This window comes from Cavia porcellus, unplaced genomic scaffold (genome assembly GCF_034190915.1).
Source record: "Cavia porcellus strain 051 isolate PalLab524CR breed Dunkin Hartley unplaced genomic scaffold, mCavPor4.1 scaffold_10, whole genome shotgun sequence".
NCBI classification, from domain to species: Eukaryota; Metazoa; Chordata; class Mammalia; order Rodentia; family Caviidae; genus Cavia; species Cavia porcellus.
In genome coordinates this window covers 16,358,974-16,378,372 of record NW_026947493.1, presented here as the reverse complement: position 1 = coordinate 16,378,372, position 19,399 = coordinate 16,358,974, and the positions used below count along the sequence as shown (strand labels likewise).

Here is a 19,399-nt window from a genome sequence, read left to right as displayed (position 1 = left end):
GGAAATGATCAGAATCCCAAACAGGAGAGCCTCTGATACCTCACTGCTGGGAAGCATCCCCCATTAGAATCTCCTATGGCTAGAGGGTAGAGAAGAACAAGAGGCAGAACATGAAAGAGGCACTCGACTAAGAGGAGCTCAGTGGGAGAGTGGGATGCTTCCAGGAGCCTTCAGGGCTATCAGAGGCTTGGGGACTTTATTCCAGTATTGATGAGAAGTCATCAGAAGATTTTAATCAGCACTTAAATATACTCATGAGCGCATGAGCGCATGAAGGTCCTCCTATGGAGAGTGTGTGGAAGGAAGCTGCAAAGGAAGCAGAGAGAGCTGTTGTGAATGTCAGTGAGTAGTAAGACAACTGAATGAGGCAATAACATAGTTTGCAAAGAACTTTCAAAGTACTAATCAAACAATAGTTACGAATAGGTCATTTGCTGCTCATCAAATAAGGACAATAATGAAAACATTTCCATTCAAAAAGTATCAACAAATGAAGTGCCTGTTTAAATTTTAGGATATTTGGGAAGATGTAGAAAATTACTGAGCTTGGTGACTGATCCATAGTAAATCCTAAGCCAAATTTTGTTCTTCCATCCTGATTGATTCTAAAAATTAGGTGATAGGTATATAGTTGGAGAATGTAGCAAGACTGAACCTTATGGATTGAAGTAAAAAATTAAAATGGAAATTAAAGACTCCATACCTAAAGGCTATTGTTATACAATGATAATTCTGCACACTCCTTGTGTTTGCAAAGCATTTTATATGTACATATCCCTAATGCAAAATTTGTTTTGGGATCACGATACCTAATATTGATGGGCTTTTCATGCAAGATAAACACTTTTATAATAAGAGCTGAAATCCTGGCCTACCCAGCTATCCCTTTCCGACTACGGTGTCATAATCCTATTTCCTTTGCTTTAGCTTTTTCTGAAGTACCAGCTCACTCTTTGTGTCCTAAAGTACTTGAGTATTTTAATATAATTCTCCCTTTCTGATGGACAGATTTGTTTTCAGTAGAATTTCCAGAGTCAGGCAGTTAGGTTAATGAGGTTTATGTTTACTGTATGTCTCTTTTGCAAAAGTCTTGTTAGGTCAATGTGGTGTCATTCAAAGCTATTACAGAGCTTGTCATCTAACCCATTTGTGTCTAAACTCCCTTGAGACACACAGGTCAGTGTATATCTAGTAACTTATTACAGTTCATGTATCACTATGAATTTTCTTTGATTCTACTTGTTCATTAATTTGTATCATAACTGACAAATTAAACTGGTTCTATTGGTATCTAAAATAGGAAATATTCTAAAAAGCCAGATGTTAGCTAAGATCTATTAAAGAAAAAAAAAGATTCATGTGAATAACAAGATATGATTATTTCTACAATCCTCCTTTGAAAAAAATTTCCACTATTGTGTGCAATGAGTATCTGGTAATGTTCAAAACAATCTTTTGAATATTTATTTATATGTATAATTGCAGTCTACAAAATAATGAGCATCTGACTTTTTTTATTTAAAAGGAAAAAGAGAAAAAAACAGAACAAAACAAAACAGTGTAAGGGTACAAATAATACAGAACTACAAAATAAAACGGTAAGATATTACCAGTTAATAGATTACACACTATCATCTTAGAAACGGTGATTCAGGTCACAGGATCAAAGCATACAAAGTGAACCTTCAAACAGTGAAACTGCAAATAGTTGTGTTCAATGATCCAATCAAAAATATTAATATGGTCATCTATTTAACACACCTAAACACACTTGCTGTTGTATCCTTTAGGGCACTTTTTTGTCCCTCTCTTTATTACAACAAAATTTATACATTTTGGGTTTTATTGTTCCCACAGATCTTATTACCTTTTTTGTAAGAGAATAAAATCAAACATGATAAAACAAAGCTGTCAGTCAAAACCAAGGATAGACATAGCACAAGGTTATCAACAATGGTTACCATAATGCCTCTTGCTTCCTTAAGAAGAATTGTCTATCTCATTAGGTATTATAAAGTTGAACAAAACAGTAGAGAACAAGACCAATAAAACCTAAACATTGTAAACCTTACAGAACCTCAAAAGAGGATAATAGTCAAACCAGAATGGGCATCATAGTGAATCTTACTGCCTTCAAAGTAGTTGCCTATACTCTGATACTTGATACTATCATACAGAGTGGAACAGAGTCTTATCAGTCAAAACAAGATAGTGGGAGTATTACAAGACTTCAAATCAAGTTAATAGGAAATCAAAAAAGTTACTATAATATATCCTGCTAGTTTTTTTTTATTTTTTCCCCTTAGTTTAAAAAAGAAATTTTAAAAATTAAACAATTTTTTAATGAATAAGGGAGAGATTGAGATAAAAGAGGGCATAACAATATAACAATACAGATTAAAGCATGACAGTTTCAGCAACCTAGTGCTTCACCACCAAATAACCCGACTTAATAGTACTTACCATAGTGTCTTTTTCCTTGAAATATTTGAATATAACTTCATATGCTATAGCATCAAACATATCAAGACAGTGTAACAACAATTCAAGTGGATAAAAGCATTGTAGAGTATTTAGAACCAGCTAACAGAAAAATGAACAATGGTTTCTATATTGTTTCTTTGCCTATAACACTTTTTGTTTATACTACCACATATGATAAAATTCAGCAAGATACAACATGATAAAACCAATGGAGACAGAAGAGCCATAGTTTTGTGGGGCTTTAAAACAAGATGGTATTAAATCAGCACTAGCTATTATGATGTCTTGTTTTCTTTAAAATAGCTGTTCATTATATCACAGGCCATAATATCAAACAGCCCAGAATAAAGCCATTCCAATTTATGAGTGAAAACTTTATAAGGCTTCAAGGCCACATAATGGGAAATCATGGCTACCACATACTTTTATATATTTGAATCATTTCCTACACTAGGGAAACTATTCGGTGTTCACAGATGCGAGTTTGATTTATTTCACTTATGAGTATGGTTTCAAGCTGCACCCATTTATTGATAACTATCTTAATGTGATCCTTCTTTATAGCTGAGTAGTACTCCATTGTATAGAAATACCACAACTTTTTTATCCATTCCTCAGTTGATGGATACTTGGGTCGTTTCCAAGATCTGGCGATTACAAATTGTGCTGCTATAAACATATGTGTGCCTATATCACTGTGGTTTGATGCTTTCAGTTCTTCTGGGAATATGCCTAGAAGTGGAATAGCTAGAACAAAGGGGACTTCCAATCCCAGTTTTTTGAGAAATCTCCAGACTGACCTCCACAAAGGTTGTACCAGTCTACACTCCCACCAACAGTGTAGGAGAGTTCCTTTTTCCCCACAGCCTCTCCAGCACTTGTTGTTGTTGGTTTTCTTGATCCTAGCCATTCTTTCAGGAGTGAGATGGAATCTCAGCATCTGACTTTTAATACTTCACCCAATAGACTACAAAAAAACTGATGAATTTTTCAGTGATAATGCAAAGCTACTCTGAGACTGTGTGAAAAAGTCCGGTGAAAGAACACATTTATGCAAAATTTGCCAATAATCAGTTTTTTTTTTTACTTTAAATGTATCTCAGCCTCAGGAATCTTAAATGCTATTAAGTATCACAATACTGGAGAATCTGGCAGATATACAGGTACCTAGCCCCCATACTAATTTAGAAATCAGGTCTTCACCTGACTATAATACTTCACATGGTCCTGATACACACCAAAGAATGAGAATTACTGACTGAAACTTTAGGATTTGAACACTTTGTGTTTTTCTCTTTTTCTTCTTAAATAAAATTAAAAAAAAAAAAGAACTATCCCCTTGGTGTAAGCTTTGGAGTGACCAAAAGATGTGGACACTTGACATGGTAATAGCAAAACAAAAAAACAACAACAAAAAAAAAAACTATCATCACCAACCATACGTATGTGGAAGTACCTTGTAGTTCTCATCAGGGATCACACACCAAGTGGTTAGATTTAAGGGGTTTGGTGTAATGGATGTCTCATCCTCTCGGGAATGGAATAGGACCTGCAATGTGTCCCCACCCACCCATTTCTTGAGAGAATAAGAATCAAGAATTCTTTTAAAATAAATTCCTGTTGAGTTTTCCCATGACCCAACTAGGACATCTCAGTCTCCAGGTCTCCCAACACTGCCCCAACCAATAAACCTGCCAATTAAGCAACTGAATATCATTATTGTGAATGTAATTACAGACAGTATTTATAAGCTTGTAAATGCCTCCCATGAATGGAGCCCTTTTCCCAAACCATCTCAAGCACTTTTCTGAGAAAAGTGAAAGGCAATCCTATCCCTTGCCTTACCCCAAACATAGCCTCCCTTGCTTAGAATAAATTCCCTTCTTGCTGGCTCAAGGGACCTGCTGAGCACATTGTAATGGGCCATGCTTCAAGGAAGAATGTCCCCCTTTGGATGTAGTGCTTTTCAGCATATTTCATCTATGTACTGCTTCACTGGGCAGCAGTAACTACTCAGTTAGGCTGAGCTTCTTAATTTCTGTTGGGGCTGGGAAATTAGTACCAATTTAAGAATTTCTGCAGAAAAATTAAATGTGAAAGCCTTAAAAAATAGTGCAAGAACTTTAACGTTACACTACTTAAACTGAGCATTACAAGGTCCAATTAGTTGAAGATTTAGACCAAGTCTCTAAAGTAGACTAGAAACATGCATCAGTGTGAAGGCTGTTCATGTCTATAGAAATAAAATGATTCTCCTTAGACCCAGAATTGAGCCATGCTTTCAGTCACATTATATTTAACTCATGAAAACCTTAAACCTTCATGGATAATAGGCATTTGAATAAGCTCTACATAGATTGGTTTATCTTGAAATGCAATACAATCTCCCAAGATTTCAATCTGTTTTTCCTTTAAATGGATAATAAGAATAAGTGTCTGTAATCGCACCGGTAGCCAATGCAGTTGAAAAGTGGAAGAACTCAACCCAGATCTTTTTTATTCACCCATGCAGTGAATAATGCCAGAATTGTGAGAGATTTTGTTTGATAAGATCAAATGGTGCCCCAAAAGCTAATAATACATGATATGTTTTAAAAGAACACATTTCTTACTGGCTAACTTAAGCTACTTCAAGTCACAGCATTTCCATTTAGTGTGACAAATAAATACCATGCTGATTGTTCCCTTTTTTATTGTTGGTTCTGATCTTCTACAGTACAAGTAGAATGTGCATAAGCATCAGAAGTGTCTCAGACTAACATGCAGACTCACAAGCATAAACACAACTTCAAAAAGTGAGAAAAGTTTAAACTTGGGGAGAAAACCCCCTGCTCAACCTCAGCTAAAGACATCTGTTAGCTTTAGAGGGGCTGTTTATGAAAACCTAAAACATATCAATCTTTTTATTAAATAATTTCAAATTCCTTTTAAATGTTGGAAAGGCAGTTAATAATCCCCTGTGATAAGCACAAGTCAGGATGGAGTTGACTCTTTAAGTCACCCACATAGATATGGGTGTCTATGATATTTCTGTAATTTCAATATAAATGAAAACTCACATATAAATTATATATATATATATATATATATATATATATGTATGTATATATGACCACTGTTAGTATATTTTTTCTAATTTTGATGGTGGTCTAAGAATTTCTGGAAATATGGATGACCAGACTTCTTTTAAATATATGCAATATGTGGGAGCTACATACGCATATGTACACTTGCTTATTTTTATACTTTATACTCACCCACAGTAAAGATATTAAAAGAAGTAAAATTTGACACCAGGAGAGCATAGTATGAGAAATTCTTAATTATAAAATATTATTCTATTTGTTTCCCATTTTCTAGAAGACAGGCCCTCAAGTCGCTATAAATTGAATAGAAAAAAGGTATAATATACATAAATAATTAGCTACATAGTAACCCAGCCAAAGAATTTGGACTCATCATTTCATTACTAGGATTCTTCATTTTCCGTGTAGCAAAAACACACTACCTGCCTCCTTTCTTCTGATCGCATTCCCAACTTGGGCCCACATTGAAACCACTGGCAAAACTTCTGTTTGTAAGATCCAGTTTTTCAATGTATTCTTTTAGTTGTTGTGGTGGATTTTTTCCCCCCTGGGACTTTGCCATCAGGATGATAAGAATAATCATCACTCTCCACGTAAAAACAAGTTGTCATTCTCAGTGGGCCACGTGAGCATGTCCCACTTAAGCAATAAGGTGTCACTCAGGTCAGCCTGTGGTAAAACCCAAGTCAAACAAGGCTGTAGCCTGGCTGTTTTATGTCCTAAGGCTCTGACCTGAGATCACAGCCAGCCCAGACTCTCAAGACCTCAAATGGTCATCTAATCAGTCACATAAACTGATGTAAACTTGCTCTTAGGCCATTGCCGTGGAAGTGGGACTAGCCATAGTGCAGTCTTGCTGTGGAGGAACTAATGTCTTGTTAGGAATTAACAATAGGGGAAAAATATGTGTTGATTACTCCAACAGGCAATCTACCTGCAGTGGTAAATACCTAAGGCTGACAAATTCTGCATTTTATCATTGCCTGTCAAGTGGAGGTGCATGTGAAAACTGTCAGCCCAAAAGAACTGAGAAACAACTTGTCTTCCAAAACTCTGCATCTCAGCAAAATCTTCACAATGCCAACAGCTCAACATCTCATGTTTTTCAACCCTCCAGAAAATGGCCTTCCAGCCTGGGACAAACCAAAGCGCTGTCCAGACCAAGAGCAGGACTGGAAGCTAGTAGGAATGTCCGAAGCCTGCCTCCACAGGAAGAGCCATTCAGACAGGTGCGGCACACTGAAAAATGAGCAATCATCGCCACACCTCATCCCGGCCACTTGGACAAACTCCATATTTCATCTGGACCATGATGATGTAAATGATCAGAGCATCTCTAGTGCTCAGACCTTCCAAACAGAAGAGAAGAAATGTAAAGGTAAACCATATTTTTATTAGACCTTTATCACATATTTCAGCAAGGAAAAATAATCCATCATGTGCAGTCATCTGTATTTTTTCCAGTGGATGATTTCCATGGGTTTTCTTTTTTGTTTTGTTTTTATTTTAAAAACAAAAAGGATAAAAATGATATAGAATTTCAAAACAAAATAATAGGAAATTAACATTAGTTGATATGTTGCATATTGTTATCTTCAAAGTAGTTGTTCAGATTACAAGATTTAGGCATAAAATGAGCTGTCTCTGTTAGGTCACACGGTGTTTTCATCCTCAACTCTTCTTTTAGACATAAATAAACAAGTGTGATCCTAGAGGAAAGCAGTTCCTTTCAGTTTCATATTGGTTGGGCCACTTGGGAGGAAAACATTTTTCTTTAATTACCACAAGGGTTGTTAGTCTTGGCTTTACTTCTATTTTTGGATCTAAGTAGAAACACTGTTGCATGTATAACTAGTTGCTTTGAAATGAGTGTGTTTGTGTGTGTGTGTGTGTGTGTGTGTGTGTGCACCCAACTGTCTACCTTTCTTTTTTCAATTAAAGCAGTTTCAATGCCAAACAGATAATTCATGCACAAAAGAAAGGTTTTAAGTTGTTTTCTTTTGCTCATTAAATCCTGTGTCATCATCCTGAATGGAAAGATTAAAGTGTTAGTAGGTTGTCACCTCATAGGGGGAAAAAAAAAAAGGTTAAACTGCCCTAATGTCCTGATCCCATAAGATTTAGCTGTTCTTTACCTCAGGTTGCCCTTAGCCTGACAGATGTCTTTGTGCTGATCACTTTGTCTTAGGGCTCCCCAAAATCTGTGCTTTTTAAATGAATTTGCACTTTTAAGTATCCAAGAAATCTATTTAAGTGTTTAAATGTCCAACCTCATGTAACTTCCCATCTTTCCTAATTTGGAGTTTTTTTAATTTTAAAAAGGTTGTCTTGAGTGCTTTGTTACGGATTTTTAATATGCTAGTTTTAATTGTATCTTTGATCTTGCCATCATATGTAACAACAAAAAAAATTTTTTTTGCTTCTATTATAAGCCATTCAGACTTTACCAATTATCCTACCTTGAACATAAACACACAGTTATAGTAATCATGTTTACAGAAGAGTTAGGGTCTTTTAGCTTTTCTGAAAGCACTTTAAAGCTCTTTGTAACAACCCCATTACCTGGAATATTGAGTATACAGATTGTTTTAGTTGAAAACAGGGTTATCGAAAGGTAATGGTTAGTGGTATGACCTCTGATTGAATGCAGTCCAAACTATGCATGTTGTGTTTGAACTGTCTTTCATATTTATCATTTAGGAGATTTAAGAAGTGGAAAGGGATATTTTGAAAAAGAGTAAAATAAGGTTTTCTAAGGAGTGAGGGTATAGGACAGGTGTGTCTGTGTCTGTGTGCATGTACATGTGTACATTTGTTTGAAATAAACTGAGGTTCAGTCCTATCATTTGTGACCAGATTATATCTTCAAATGTTAGTATATCTGCTGCTGAAGCAAGCCTATGTATTTGCAAATTATACAGACTCTTTTCTTGGTTTATAGTGAAACACCAACTGAAAACTAGTGACTCGTCATTTCAGCACTCATGAACTAAATTTGCTTTGTTTGCCATTGGCACCTGACATAAACTGCTGTCTAAATAACAAGTATCATTTTTCCTGTGACCATCTTGTTACTATGCATCATTAAATCACATCAATCTTATGAACTGATAAAGATTGAACAAGGAGCGAATGACAGAAATGTCTCATGGAGGTTAGAGTATTCTTTCAGTTCTCTTTCTTTGAGATTATTAAAGTGTGTCCTTATTATTCTAGTAGTAAAAGAAACATAACTAAGATAAACTCTGTAGTGGTTTCCAGAGATAACCACTAGGGTTCACCTTGTCCTAGGTAGGCATAAGGCCTCATTTTAGCATGAAAATGCCACTAGGCAAAGATGTAATCATGGCCCAAGAATCTTATAAACTGAATTTCTCAATGAACATCTATATTTACTGAGGCACTAGTGAAGCCAGGAAAACAAAGCAATTAGTCTGATTTTTCTCTTTGGAGTTGGTTTTCTACGTGTTCTACTTGTCTGCTATCTTTATATAGGTACTGAAAGGAAATTGTTACTTAATGTCAACTTTTATACTGAGCATTTATTTCCAATAGATGTTTGTATATCTCTCAAGCAGTTATATCATTCTGGACTCCAGTTCCATGAATTCATCCATCAGTATTTATTGTTTGTTCTATGTTGGACATTATCCTGAATGTCCAAGCATCAGAAAATAGCAATTAAACCCAATAGACTCCAAGGATACCAAACATAATGAATAAGAACCAAATGGTCCTGAAGGATACCAGAATTTAAGTCTGCAGTAAGGAATCCAAAACAATAAACTGACTGAAATAATGCGATCTCCAAAATCAGTAATCAGCAGACTAGACCAGTGTTCCTCTTAAGTGTTGTCTTGAACTGGTACTTTCTGCAAATTGTTTATTAGCAGTCTCTACTGATGAAAATACAGAACAAGAGTAAGCTTTAGAAACTTTGATAGTATTTTAGCCTTGCCACTGGCATCCAAATGCATCATCAGTAGATTCATTTTACTGTGCAAGGTGTCGGTATTGAGTGTTTTCAGTCTTGCCTGGTCAAACATGCATGGCCAAAACTATGAAAACTCTGGTTCTTACACAATAGAACCATGCATTACATGAGATTTTTTTAAAGGCCTTTCATTTAAAGTAGAGAATCATTTATGTTTATAATATTTGCTCAATTTTTTCTCTAGGCTTATTGTTAGTGTGTATCTGATATTTTTCATTTTGCTCTGACTTCTTATAGTTTAGCCTGCATACCTGTGCTGCTTATCTGCTCCACACATCCTGAATAATACCCAGTCACACTTTCAACTAGGTTGACAGCCGCAGAGCACTTAAATTCTGCTTCAGAGCCCTTAATCCAAATCTATTCTAGCATGAGAGGCTATTTCAGGCTCTGGACTGGGGCCCATTCCCTCCCCCAAGCCAGCCCGCCTTCTGTTTCCATGCTGTACTTCCATTAGGTTTTGCTGTCACCATTTGGACTGGTCATTCTACCATAAGGATCACAGTCTTTTCCTTGTACCTCGTCTCTTCCCAGGATCTGAAATGGTATGTTTGATACTCAACGTATCAAACAATTCAGTGGCACTAACATCACTGAAGCTTGCTAGAAATGAGAATCTGAGGCCCCTCCCTGGACAACTAAATCAAAAAAGCTGTGTACAGGGGCCCAGGAAGCTGGGTTTTAGCCACCTCCTGGTGTCTCTTAAAAGATCTCAGTGCCATGAATGTTTGAGACCACTCTTCAAATCTCTGGCTAGGAAAAGATCTGCCACCTAGTGGGCACTACAGCAGAATGCATTCTTCCTTTCTGTGCCCGCATGCAACCTGAGAAACTCCCTGAAGACTGTCCATTCTGGGTTTTCTGAATTGGACCTTACTTTATGTTTGGTTTACCAGCTGGCCAACTGGGTGATCTGCTCAATCATTACTCCTGGTAACACATCTAGGACTTGACCCTTCAGATAATTCTGCACTGACTGAGGCCCTGATTCTCCTCTAAATTTCTAGAAGGCTTCTCTCCTCCTGTCCTTCCCATCCTCCTGAACTTCTTTCCAGGAACCACAATGTTCCACCAGTCCCATAAGGACGAGTCCTCAGCAGCTGCATAAACCCCTGGGGTGGAACCTGAAAGGAGCTGACTGGACCTGCCCAGCTCCACGGAACTCAGTCAGGTCACTACATTTTGATGTGTACCCTTGATGTGAACCAGGGACCTTCCTGCAATACTGAACCCTAATGGGAGAAATAAGGCAGGAACTCATCTACCATCCTGGTTCCATCAAAGGAAGAATAGAAAATCTAATGATCTCACTAAAATTTCTCTATAGATTTGGTCTGTGCTGTGGTTTATTTAAAAAAATCAGCCTCAGAATCCTACAAAGTAAAAGGAAATAGTCTAATATTAACATAAAAATATTCTCGTAAAATCCCTATGTGTTCTTTGCAGAAAAAGAGAAAAATTTTATAATTTTAAAAATTACAAATAATTTTTAAAAATCATTTGTATTCCATTCTCCCAAAGAGAAACACTGTTATCATTTTTCTTGTATTTCAGTTCTTTTTATCTTTACATCTCTGTTGTTTTACAAATTTGGGGTTATACTAGGTGTGGCTTTTTAACCAGCTTTTAATGTTTAACAATATTTTGTGAGAATTTTCTCATGTCATTAAATATTCTTCTGAATCTTGACTTTTATTGACTATAGATAATTCTTGCTTGTGTCTGGAACTTTATTAAGCAAGTTCCCAAGCTTAGATAAGTTATCGTAATTTTTAAAACAATATCTTATGTTAAGAAAGGCGCAAACTATTAATTCATTTTATAAAGAGAACACATGAATCAGATCAACAGTGACAGTTTTAAATGGTGTATAGTTCTCATTTACCAAAATAACAGAGTGCTTTGAAAATTGGAAACAAATGCAAGTCATTATGTGCATTATAATCCTTCAAGTTAGTCACATTTTCAGTGAGTGATCACTAGCTTTGTCCTAAGTAAAATACATTTTCAGGTGAATGAGTATTTTCAAAAGTATAGGATTAGAAAGCTTGAGCCCTTCCACCATCTGCTCCATCCATCTTTGTCCTCCACTCTGTCCCTATATACTATACATTAGAGTCTGCAGTCCTAGCTGAGAGCAGCAAGGATTCTTACACTTCAAAAGCACTCTAGGAACCTTAGTAAACAGCAAGAGAGTAAGGGTTCTCCACCAGCTTGTTGCATATTAAGATACCTGTGTGGTTTGACACTTTACCTACAAGTAGACCAGGGCAGATGGAAATCAAAGGACATAAAAAGAAAGAAGAGCTATCAGCTAGCATGGAAAGCAAAGAAAGAAACTAGAAACAGGGCAATGTCAAAGGAAGGCAAAAATGCAAGGTTCTGTTCCATCCAACTTTGTTTTCATTGAGACACAACATGGAGAAGTGTATGAACCACCAGGAACTTTCCAGGATTAATTTATCAACCTATATTATGAAATGAAGTTGTGATTCTGCCATCGCTTTGATAGTACCCTGTCCCAAAGAAACACTCACATAAAGGCATGAAGATCTGTGTTAAAAAACATGCTTTGCACTTTTGTGTATTTGTTACTGGTAAATTATAAGCAATCTAAATGTCCTTCCAAAGGAGGATGGTCAAATAAATTATGGTATATCTAGCATTCACTAGAAAAAAATCTCAAACTCACTAAGAAAAAATGATTTTAAAAATACTTAACAGATGCATCCGAGTATGATTTTATGTGTAGATTTAAAAGTTTGAATGTATGCCAATCTGCACAGAAAAACTTCTGGTAAGTACACCAATCTTGTCTGAGTAGATACCTCCCAAGAATAAGTGGAAACAAGGTAATGCCAATCTTAATTCCAAAAACAATTCAGTCAAAAACTTTCCAAGAATATAACAGTGAGTAACTTGTGTTAATATTTTAAGGTAAGATCATGGGCTTTAGAGTCATCCTTCTTAACTTGAATTCTTGCTCTTTAATTCACTAGCTACTCCATTTAGTTTTAAATGGAAAAATAATACTGAGATTTCAGATATGTTTTAAAAACAAAAAATAGTGTATGTAAAGCACCCACACAGTGCCTGACAGAGGAGACTAAATAAACGATAACTCTTCTTAAAATATAAAGTGTTTTAGCCTTATGCCCTCCTCTTCCATTTTGATTCCTTTTCCGACCTTGAATTACATTGTAGAATATCAAGATAAACAAAGGGAAGCAAAACAAAGCATCATACCATAACTACAAAGGGATAAACAATTAGAAGAGTCCATGGCAACAACAAATGTGTTTTTCAAATGTTTTTAAAATTAAGAAATCATTGAAACGATGAGGTAGCTGAAGAGGGACTCAAATTCAAGCAGCCAAGCTCCCTTGCAAAATTCTTTGTAATTAGTATCTATCCTCCTATGGTCCCGCAGAAGTAATCTAGAACCATAGAGGAAACACTGATCTCCTGTCAAGTGTGGATACCAGACAATCATACCTGCCACTAGGGAACCAATAGGGTTCCACACATATCTGCTTATACAGTCTGAGCTCATAAGGCTGGTGCTGTAACCTACCAACCATTAAATCTTGGCTATGATACTTAGCCTGACTGAAGTTCAGTTTTCTCATATGTAAAATGAATTCCTTTCATTGAATGGTAGAACACATACTAAGCTCATAGATTATCTCACAAGCAAAGCAAGTGTTCAGTGGTTGGGAGTTACTACTGATATAATAAAGTTTTGAGAAGACCATGAGGGGAAGACTGGATATTAGGAATATCCAATGCTCCTGTAAAGATAAGGATAAGTCAGTATTGGAATAGTTAAGGTTTCTTCAGCCAGGAACATTATGGCTGGAGAGGATATTATAGAGAAGTCACACTGACAAAGACATGGTAGGTGACTATTGGAATTCAAAGCCTTTCCCTTCCCTAAGATATTTCTTCCAAGTTGTTCTAAATTTCTGTAATAGTTGCCTTTTCTCTGTAGTCTTTCAAACTGAAAACATCCTGGCTGGGTAGCTGATCAAGTCTCTAGGTTTTCCAAGTGAATGGATTGGACAAGACTTCTGCCTTTGATAGGATCCAATAAAGGCAATGGAATTGATGGGAATCAGTAATTCTCTCCAACAAAGAACATAGTTCTAATTCTCTCTCAACATAGGCTAATTGACCATAAAAAAAGCAAGGACATGAGTCTCCATTGTATTATTAAGTAGCTCTCCAATATGCTAAGTGCATTTCCCCTTATGGCAAAAATAGGGCAAAATTTATTACATCACTACAGTCCCCAGAATCTAAGCTGTGATCCACATGAAAGCATAGACTCGGGATAAATCGGGAAATCTTTTGCTTTAGACCATCTCTTTTTCAGTGTCCTTACTCCCCTTTGAAACTCCTTTGCTCAACACTCTGGGAATCTGCAGCTTATAGACCCCTACTTTCAATTCCTAAAAAGTGCTTTGTTGAAGAGAATTAATGATTCATTCAAGACTAAATAGTTGATAAGAGCCGAGGAGAAAACCATGTTTGCCTGTTCTAAAGCTTCCCTTTGTGTCTACTAAGTGCTGATCAACATCCCTGAGACATCTGCTAAATAACGTGAGGATTCTTGGGGTATCTAGAATTTAAGGGTAGCCTCTGAAAGTGGCACTGCAGACAAATATAGTCAAGTACTGCTATGTTGAGAACCATATCACGTGAATTTATGACTTGCCTTGGCATAGGAATGGTTTATGTCTAAATTATTCTATTTTGTGACTGATTCTAGGGATAAACTATACTTACTTCTGGGTCTTGATGAATTTACTTTCTGGGATTTAAATTTGTATAAATATGAACTTGTTCAGCAGTACCAAAAATCCAGAGCCAGGTGAGTAAGATGAGAGTCAGAAAGCCTCCATGGCCCAGGAAAATTCTCCATAGTATTGATCTGTCACCATATCATCTTTGTTGAAACTTTAGCTGCATGATATTTTTCAGTATTGGTTTATACAAGGAACTTTATTAAACTTTACCACCTCTTAAAATACCGAGCCGCACTGAAAATATGATTGTTTAACTCAATTATCTATATTATGAAGTCCTTTGGCATTTGAGTTAGAATATTGTGTGTAGGCTCATGGTTTGCTGGTCTAGGTGACAATATTCTGTGAGTGGCAGATGTGGTCTTATAAGGTTCAACTGGAGAGGCCAGATTATTTTAAGTCAAGCCTCAGAACTAATGAAAAGATACTTACTTGGCTCTTTGTTTGACTAGCTTGGGAAAGAACTTCTTATAATAAGCCTAAGACATAACGCTAAAGGTCAAAACTGTATAAGTAAAAGGAGCTACTGCCCTTTAAGAGAGGAAAAGAATACATATTAATTTTTGCAGTAGTGTCAGTTGAATGGGTTTCCAAGGAAACGGGTATTTGCATTGGGTTCATCCTACTTAATATTTATGGCCAGACATAGGGAATCATGCTCTCTTGTTACATCTTCCTGATCATACTGATATGCTCATTCTTACCTTTCTTATGCAATAATCATTATATGCTATCTTATGATTCACTTTAAGGTGTTGTAATATTAAAAATATAAGCCTGAAAATCACTACTAAAAACTAAGACTCATCCTGGCTTATTTTTTTCAATTTTTATTTTTTATTAGTATGTGCTTGCAGTACATAATACTTGCATATTTCATGGGGAGTTGGTACGTGTACATAACACATCTTAATTCTTTTTTGTCCCCTTCCTTTACCCTGCCCCTTCCCATCACTTGGTCTCCTTCCCTTTTACAAAAGATCAGTCTCCTAATTTTCTATCATTTTTATTTTGTGTTCCTCATTTAAGAGAAACCACATCAAATGAATCAAAGGTTGTTTGATCCTGCTTATTGTCTTATTGTAAATTTGATTACTTTTTGAGTTTGTTTCTAAGAGTTGAACTGGAAAAAACAAAATTGGTAACAAAGAACTGCCAGTCTCCAAATCTGAGTAACTTGAATGTTTTCTTGGAAGATCTCTAAGGCAGACCTTTAATTCCTTTAGCTATTCTACTTTAGAGCAACCTTAGGCTTACCCAGAAGTTGCAGGAATGCAGAGAATTCTCATATGCCCTTCACCTATGTTCTCCAACTGCTAACATTTTGCTGCATTCACTTTAAATTTCTGTCTGTGAATGGATGTGTTTGCTTGTGAATGTACCTATTATTGTCATTATTCTTCTGAGAGTTAGGTACAGACATCCTGCCCCTTAACTCTAAATATCTTAGGGTGTCTCCTGAAAAACAGAAATTCTCTTAAAGGACCATAGTACAATTATCAAAGTTGAAAATTTTAACCCATATGCATACTATTTTCTGGTCTTCATAGACTAAATTTCACAAATTGTCCTTCTCCTCAGCTCCTTCAAGGGTTAGTTGAAGCCAGGACCAGGCGTTAAGGGAGGACTTTTCTTGGAGAGATTTTCATGATTTATCCTTCTGAACAGGGTTGGGACAGGCCATGCAAATTGTCTTTTAAACCATTTTGTTGTCTGGCCCAGGATCCAGTATTGTGCATTGAATTTAGCTTTTGTGTCTTTTAGTCTGCTCCCCACCCTACCTCCTGCTTTACTAAGGTATAATTGTTAAAATTCAACACATACATATAATGTGTCATTTTAATAAATGTATACAGTATGAAGTGATTAAATCAAGCTAATTAATATAGCTGTCACTGCTCATCCTTACCATTCTTCTGGTATGAGAACATTTACCTTGTATTCACTTAATAGTTTTTATATACACTGTCATTAACTATATTCATCATGCTGCACGATAGAGCTCCAGGACTTTTTCCTCCTGTCTAGCTAAAACTTAGCACCCTGTAACCAGCTTCTATCTGCTCTACTGTGCCACTCTGCCTCCCACCTCTGGTAACCACCATTCCATTCTTGAACTGTTTCACATCCCACATCTGAGCTCATGCAGTTTGTCTTTCCATGCCTGGCTTATTTCACTTAATATAATGTCCTCCAGGTTCTTGTTAGTCTGCTTTAATCTGGAACAGATTCACAGTCCTTCTTTGTCTTTCATGGCACTCTCATTTTTGAAGAAATACAGGCTGATTATTTTCCAGCATATTCCTCAATTTAAGCTTGACTGCTGTTTCCTCATGACTAGAATCAAACTGTGCATTTTTGGAAGAAATACTAAAAAGTTGTCACATCACATTATGTTTGTTCCTGTAAGATTTGAGCTTAATGTATGATATATAAAGTTTCCAAATCTTCTAAACCACCTAGATCTTCATGGGAGAAGCCTGTACCTTTATTGGTGAGCTGATTCATTACCTTCTTGGGTTAGATAGAATAAAGTGTATTTCCTTAAACTCCTCTTAGTAGGAATCCATTCAATACCCTAATGTCTCAAGAATAAAAGTTACTGTTCCTCTGTCACCTTTGATATGTTGAAGGATGCAATGACAGGTTGACACTTAAATTTCTAGGGACAAAACTCAGACTCCACAGCCTGAGCGCTTGTCTGAGGGTCATAAATAGATTCTGCCACTTTTTTCTCTTTTTATATTTTAACTAGAAATTCTTTCCACAGTCCAATCAGATTAAATTATAAAACAACTAAGGCTGGAATATGCTTCAACTTATTCTTGATATTTACTATGTACTTTCTTGAACATTTAGACATTTGAAATAAAGTGAAAAATTTCAGTTCTCCATTTCTAGATTTAGATCTCAATAGTACCAATAGATATTATTTTTGAAAACTGTCCTAATAAATCCTCTTCATTTTCAGTTCTATTATACCTTCCTGTATGATCCTTTCTTCATTCTAGATCTAGATGAACTTGTTTCCTTATTCGGTCACAGTTATATTAAGGTATTTACTGTGTTCTACTTTATTTTATTCTGGTTTCTGAACATGCCTGTTTGATTCACCAGAGATTGTGAATTCAGCTTGATTTATATGAAAAATATTTTCATTTGAGTCTCTGTGTACCCAGTACTGTACCATGTGGTGAGAAACAAAAGTTAAATGAGACATGCCCCTCTCTTCAAACAGAGATATTGGCAGAAATTTGAGTCAAGGCTTGAAATCAGCAACTGACAATGAAGCAATGCTAAAAAACTGTGTTGGCTGACTGGTATTAGTCTTAGAGAAAAGTAATGAAGAATTTCTGCTCCATTGTTCAAAATATGTGCACAACTTGAGGATAATTTATATATGCACAGAGGCATGTATCCTTCTCTACCGTGTTACTTTAGAGAATTCCCATCGCCCCACAAGAAACTTTCAACCAATTTCTAGATATTCTCCATTCCTTTGGCAACCACTCCTCCACTTCTGTCCCTATGGATTTCTCTTTTCCAGATGCTACAGAAACATGGAATTATGATTGGCATCTTCTCTTTACATATTTTTTTGAGGTTCACTCATATTTTACCACACATCAGCGCTTTGAACTTTCTGCTTTCAATTATTATTGAAAACATTTTCAAGTATAAGTGAAGTGAAGCCTTTAATAAACAAAATATAAATCTTTTTAAAGCTATATCATTTGTAGTATGGTATGTTTTTTGCACTAGTTCTTAAAAGTGAAAAAGTAAAGTTAATGCAAATGAGTCATTCACTATTCCTATGATTAGGGACATGTCTCTTAAAGTTAATCGCTAACATATTATTCTAAGATAAAGAAAGTATACTATAGTTTTAAAACTTCAAAACCATCCCATTCAATCATTCAACTTTTGTAATAAAATTGGCTAGCATTAGTTGTAATCAAATGATTATCTGAATATTAAATTAAGGGGAAATGTATCTACTTGTTATAAGTGGTGAAAGAATACTAGAATATTATACAATGTGTGGTTATATAATTTTCACTCAAAGCCTAAATCATGTCTATAAAAAGACCAAAACATTCAAGAGTGTGTGTATTTTTCAAGAGATAGGAGAAAACAGACAAATTTCCTAGTTTGTCTATAACAGATATGTAAAGTGGTGTTAACCACATCCTCATAAAAACAGATAAATCATTAAAGCTGTCTCACAACTTGTGTTGAAATACAAGTCAGTCACGCAGAGCTTTCAAAACATTATTGAGATGAATAATCTGAGATGATAATAAATAAAGATGAATAAAAACACCCTCTGACCAATCTTATTGTTAGGACTATTGTATGAAATAGACTTCATTGTTTACTATGTTACAATTATGTTAGTCAGATTTCTATTGCTGTAATAAAATACCTAAGAATATCAACTTAAAGGAGAAAAATTTATTTTGGCTCATGGTTTTCAAGGTTTCAGTCCATGGTCACCAGTTCCATTGCTTCCCATCCTATGAGGAGGGAGAACAGCACTGCAGGTGGAGCGAAGTGACTTGCTCACTGGATGGCAGACAGAATAAAGAGAGAGAGTGAGAATGAGAGGGACCAAGGACAAGATGTAGCCTTCCACGGAACCCCCAGGGATCTACTTCCTCCAAGTAGGTCCTCACAAGGCCACCACCCTCCAAAAATGCTATCAGTTGAGGACCACGCTTGAACTCTTGAGCTTTTGGAAGACATTTGAAATCCAAATATTAACAACATTAGACTTCATTATTATCTGAACAATGTTCTGATTAAAGTTATACCAAATCTGAAATTTTATTGTGTATTTTCTGGCCAGATCAGACTCTTTATCAGAGTCATTACAGATTTGCTTTTGAATAAAATATCTGAAAAAGCACAGACATTCCACTATTAAATTAGGAGGAAAAAGACTAATTCCATGATAGTAACAGTGGTCTAAAATGTATTTTGAAAATCTTACTTTTCTTTCAATCCCCAGCTGTAAGGATACCAAT

At 35.8% G+C, this 19,399-nt stretch overlaps 1 protein-coding gene across 24 annotated transcripts in view; it reads left to right on the top strand.

The window, feature by feature from the left end:
* The window catches only part of Thrb (thyroid hormone receptor beta), a 367,382-nt gene that overhangs the window by 288,580 nt on the left and 59,403 nt on the right, over positions 1-19,399 (top strand). For 23 of the 24 annotated variants that reach the window (XM_063257026.1, XM_063257019.1, XM_005008297.4 and 20 more), the window contains one exon: positions 6,688-6,948. The exons of the other annotated variant lie outside the window; for it this stretch is intronic. In XM_063257026.1, coding sequence (XP_063113096.1) covers positions 6,688-6,948 — 261 coding nt within the window. The remainder of the gene's footprint in view (positions 1-6,687; positions 6,949-19,399) is intronic. 24 annotated transcript variants of the gene reach the window in all.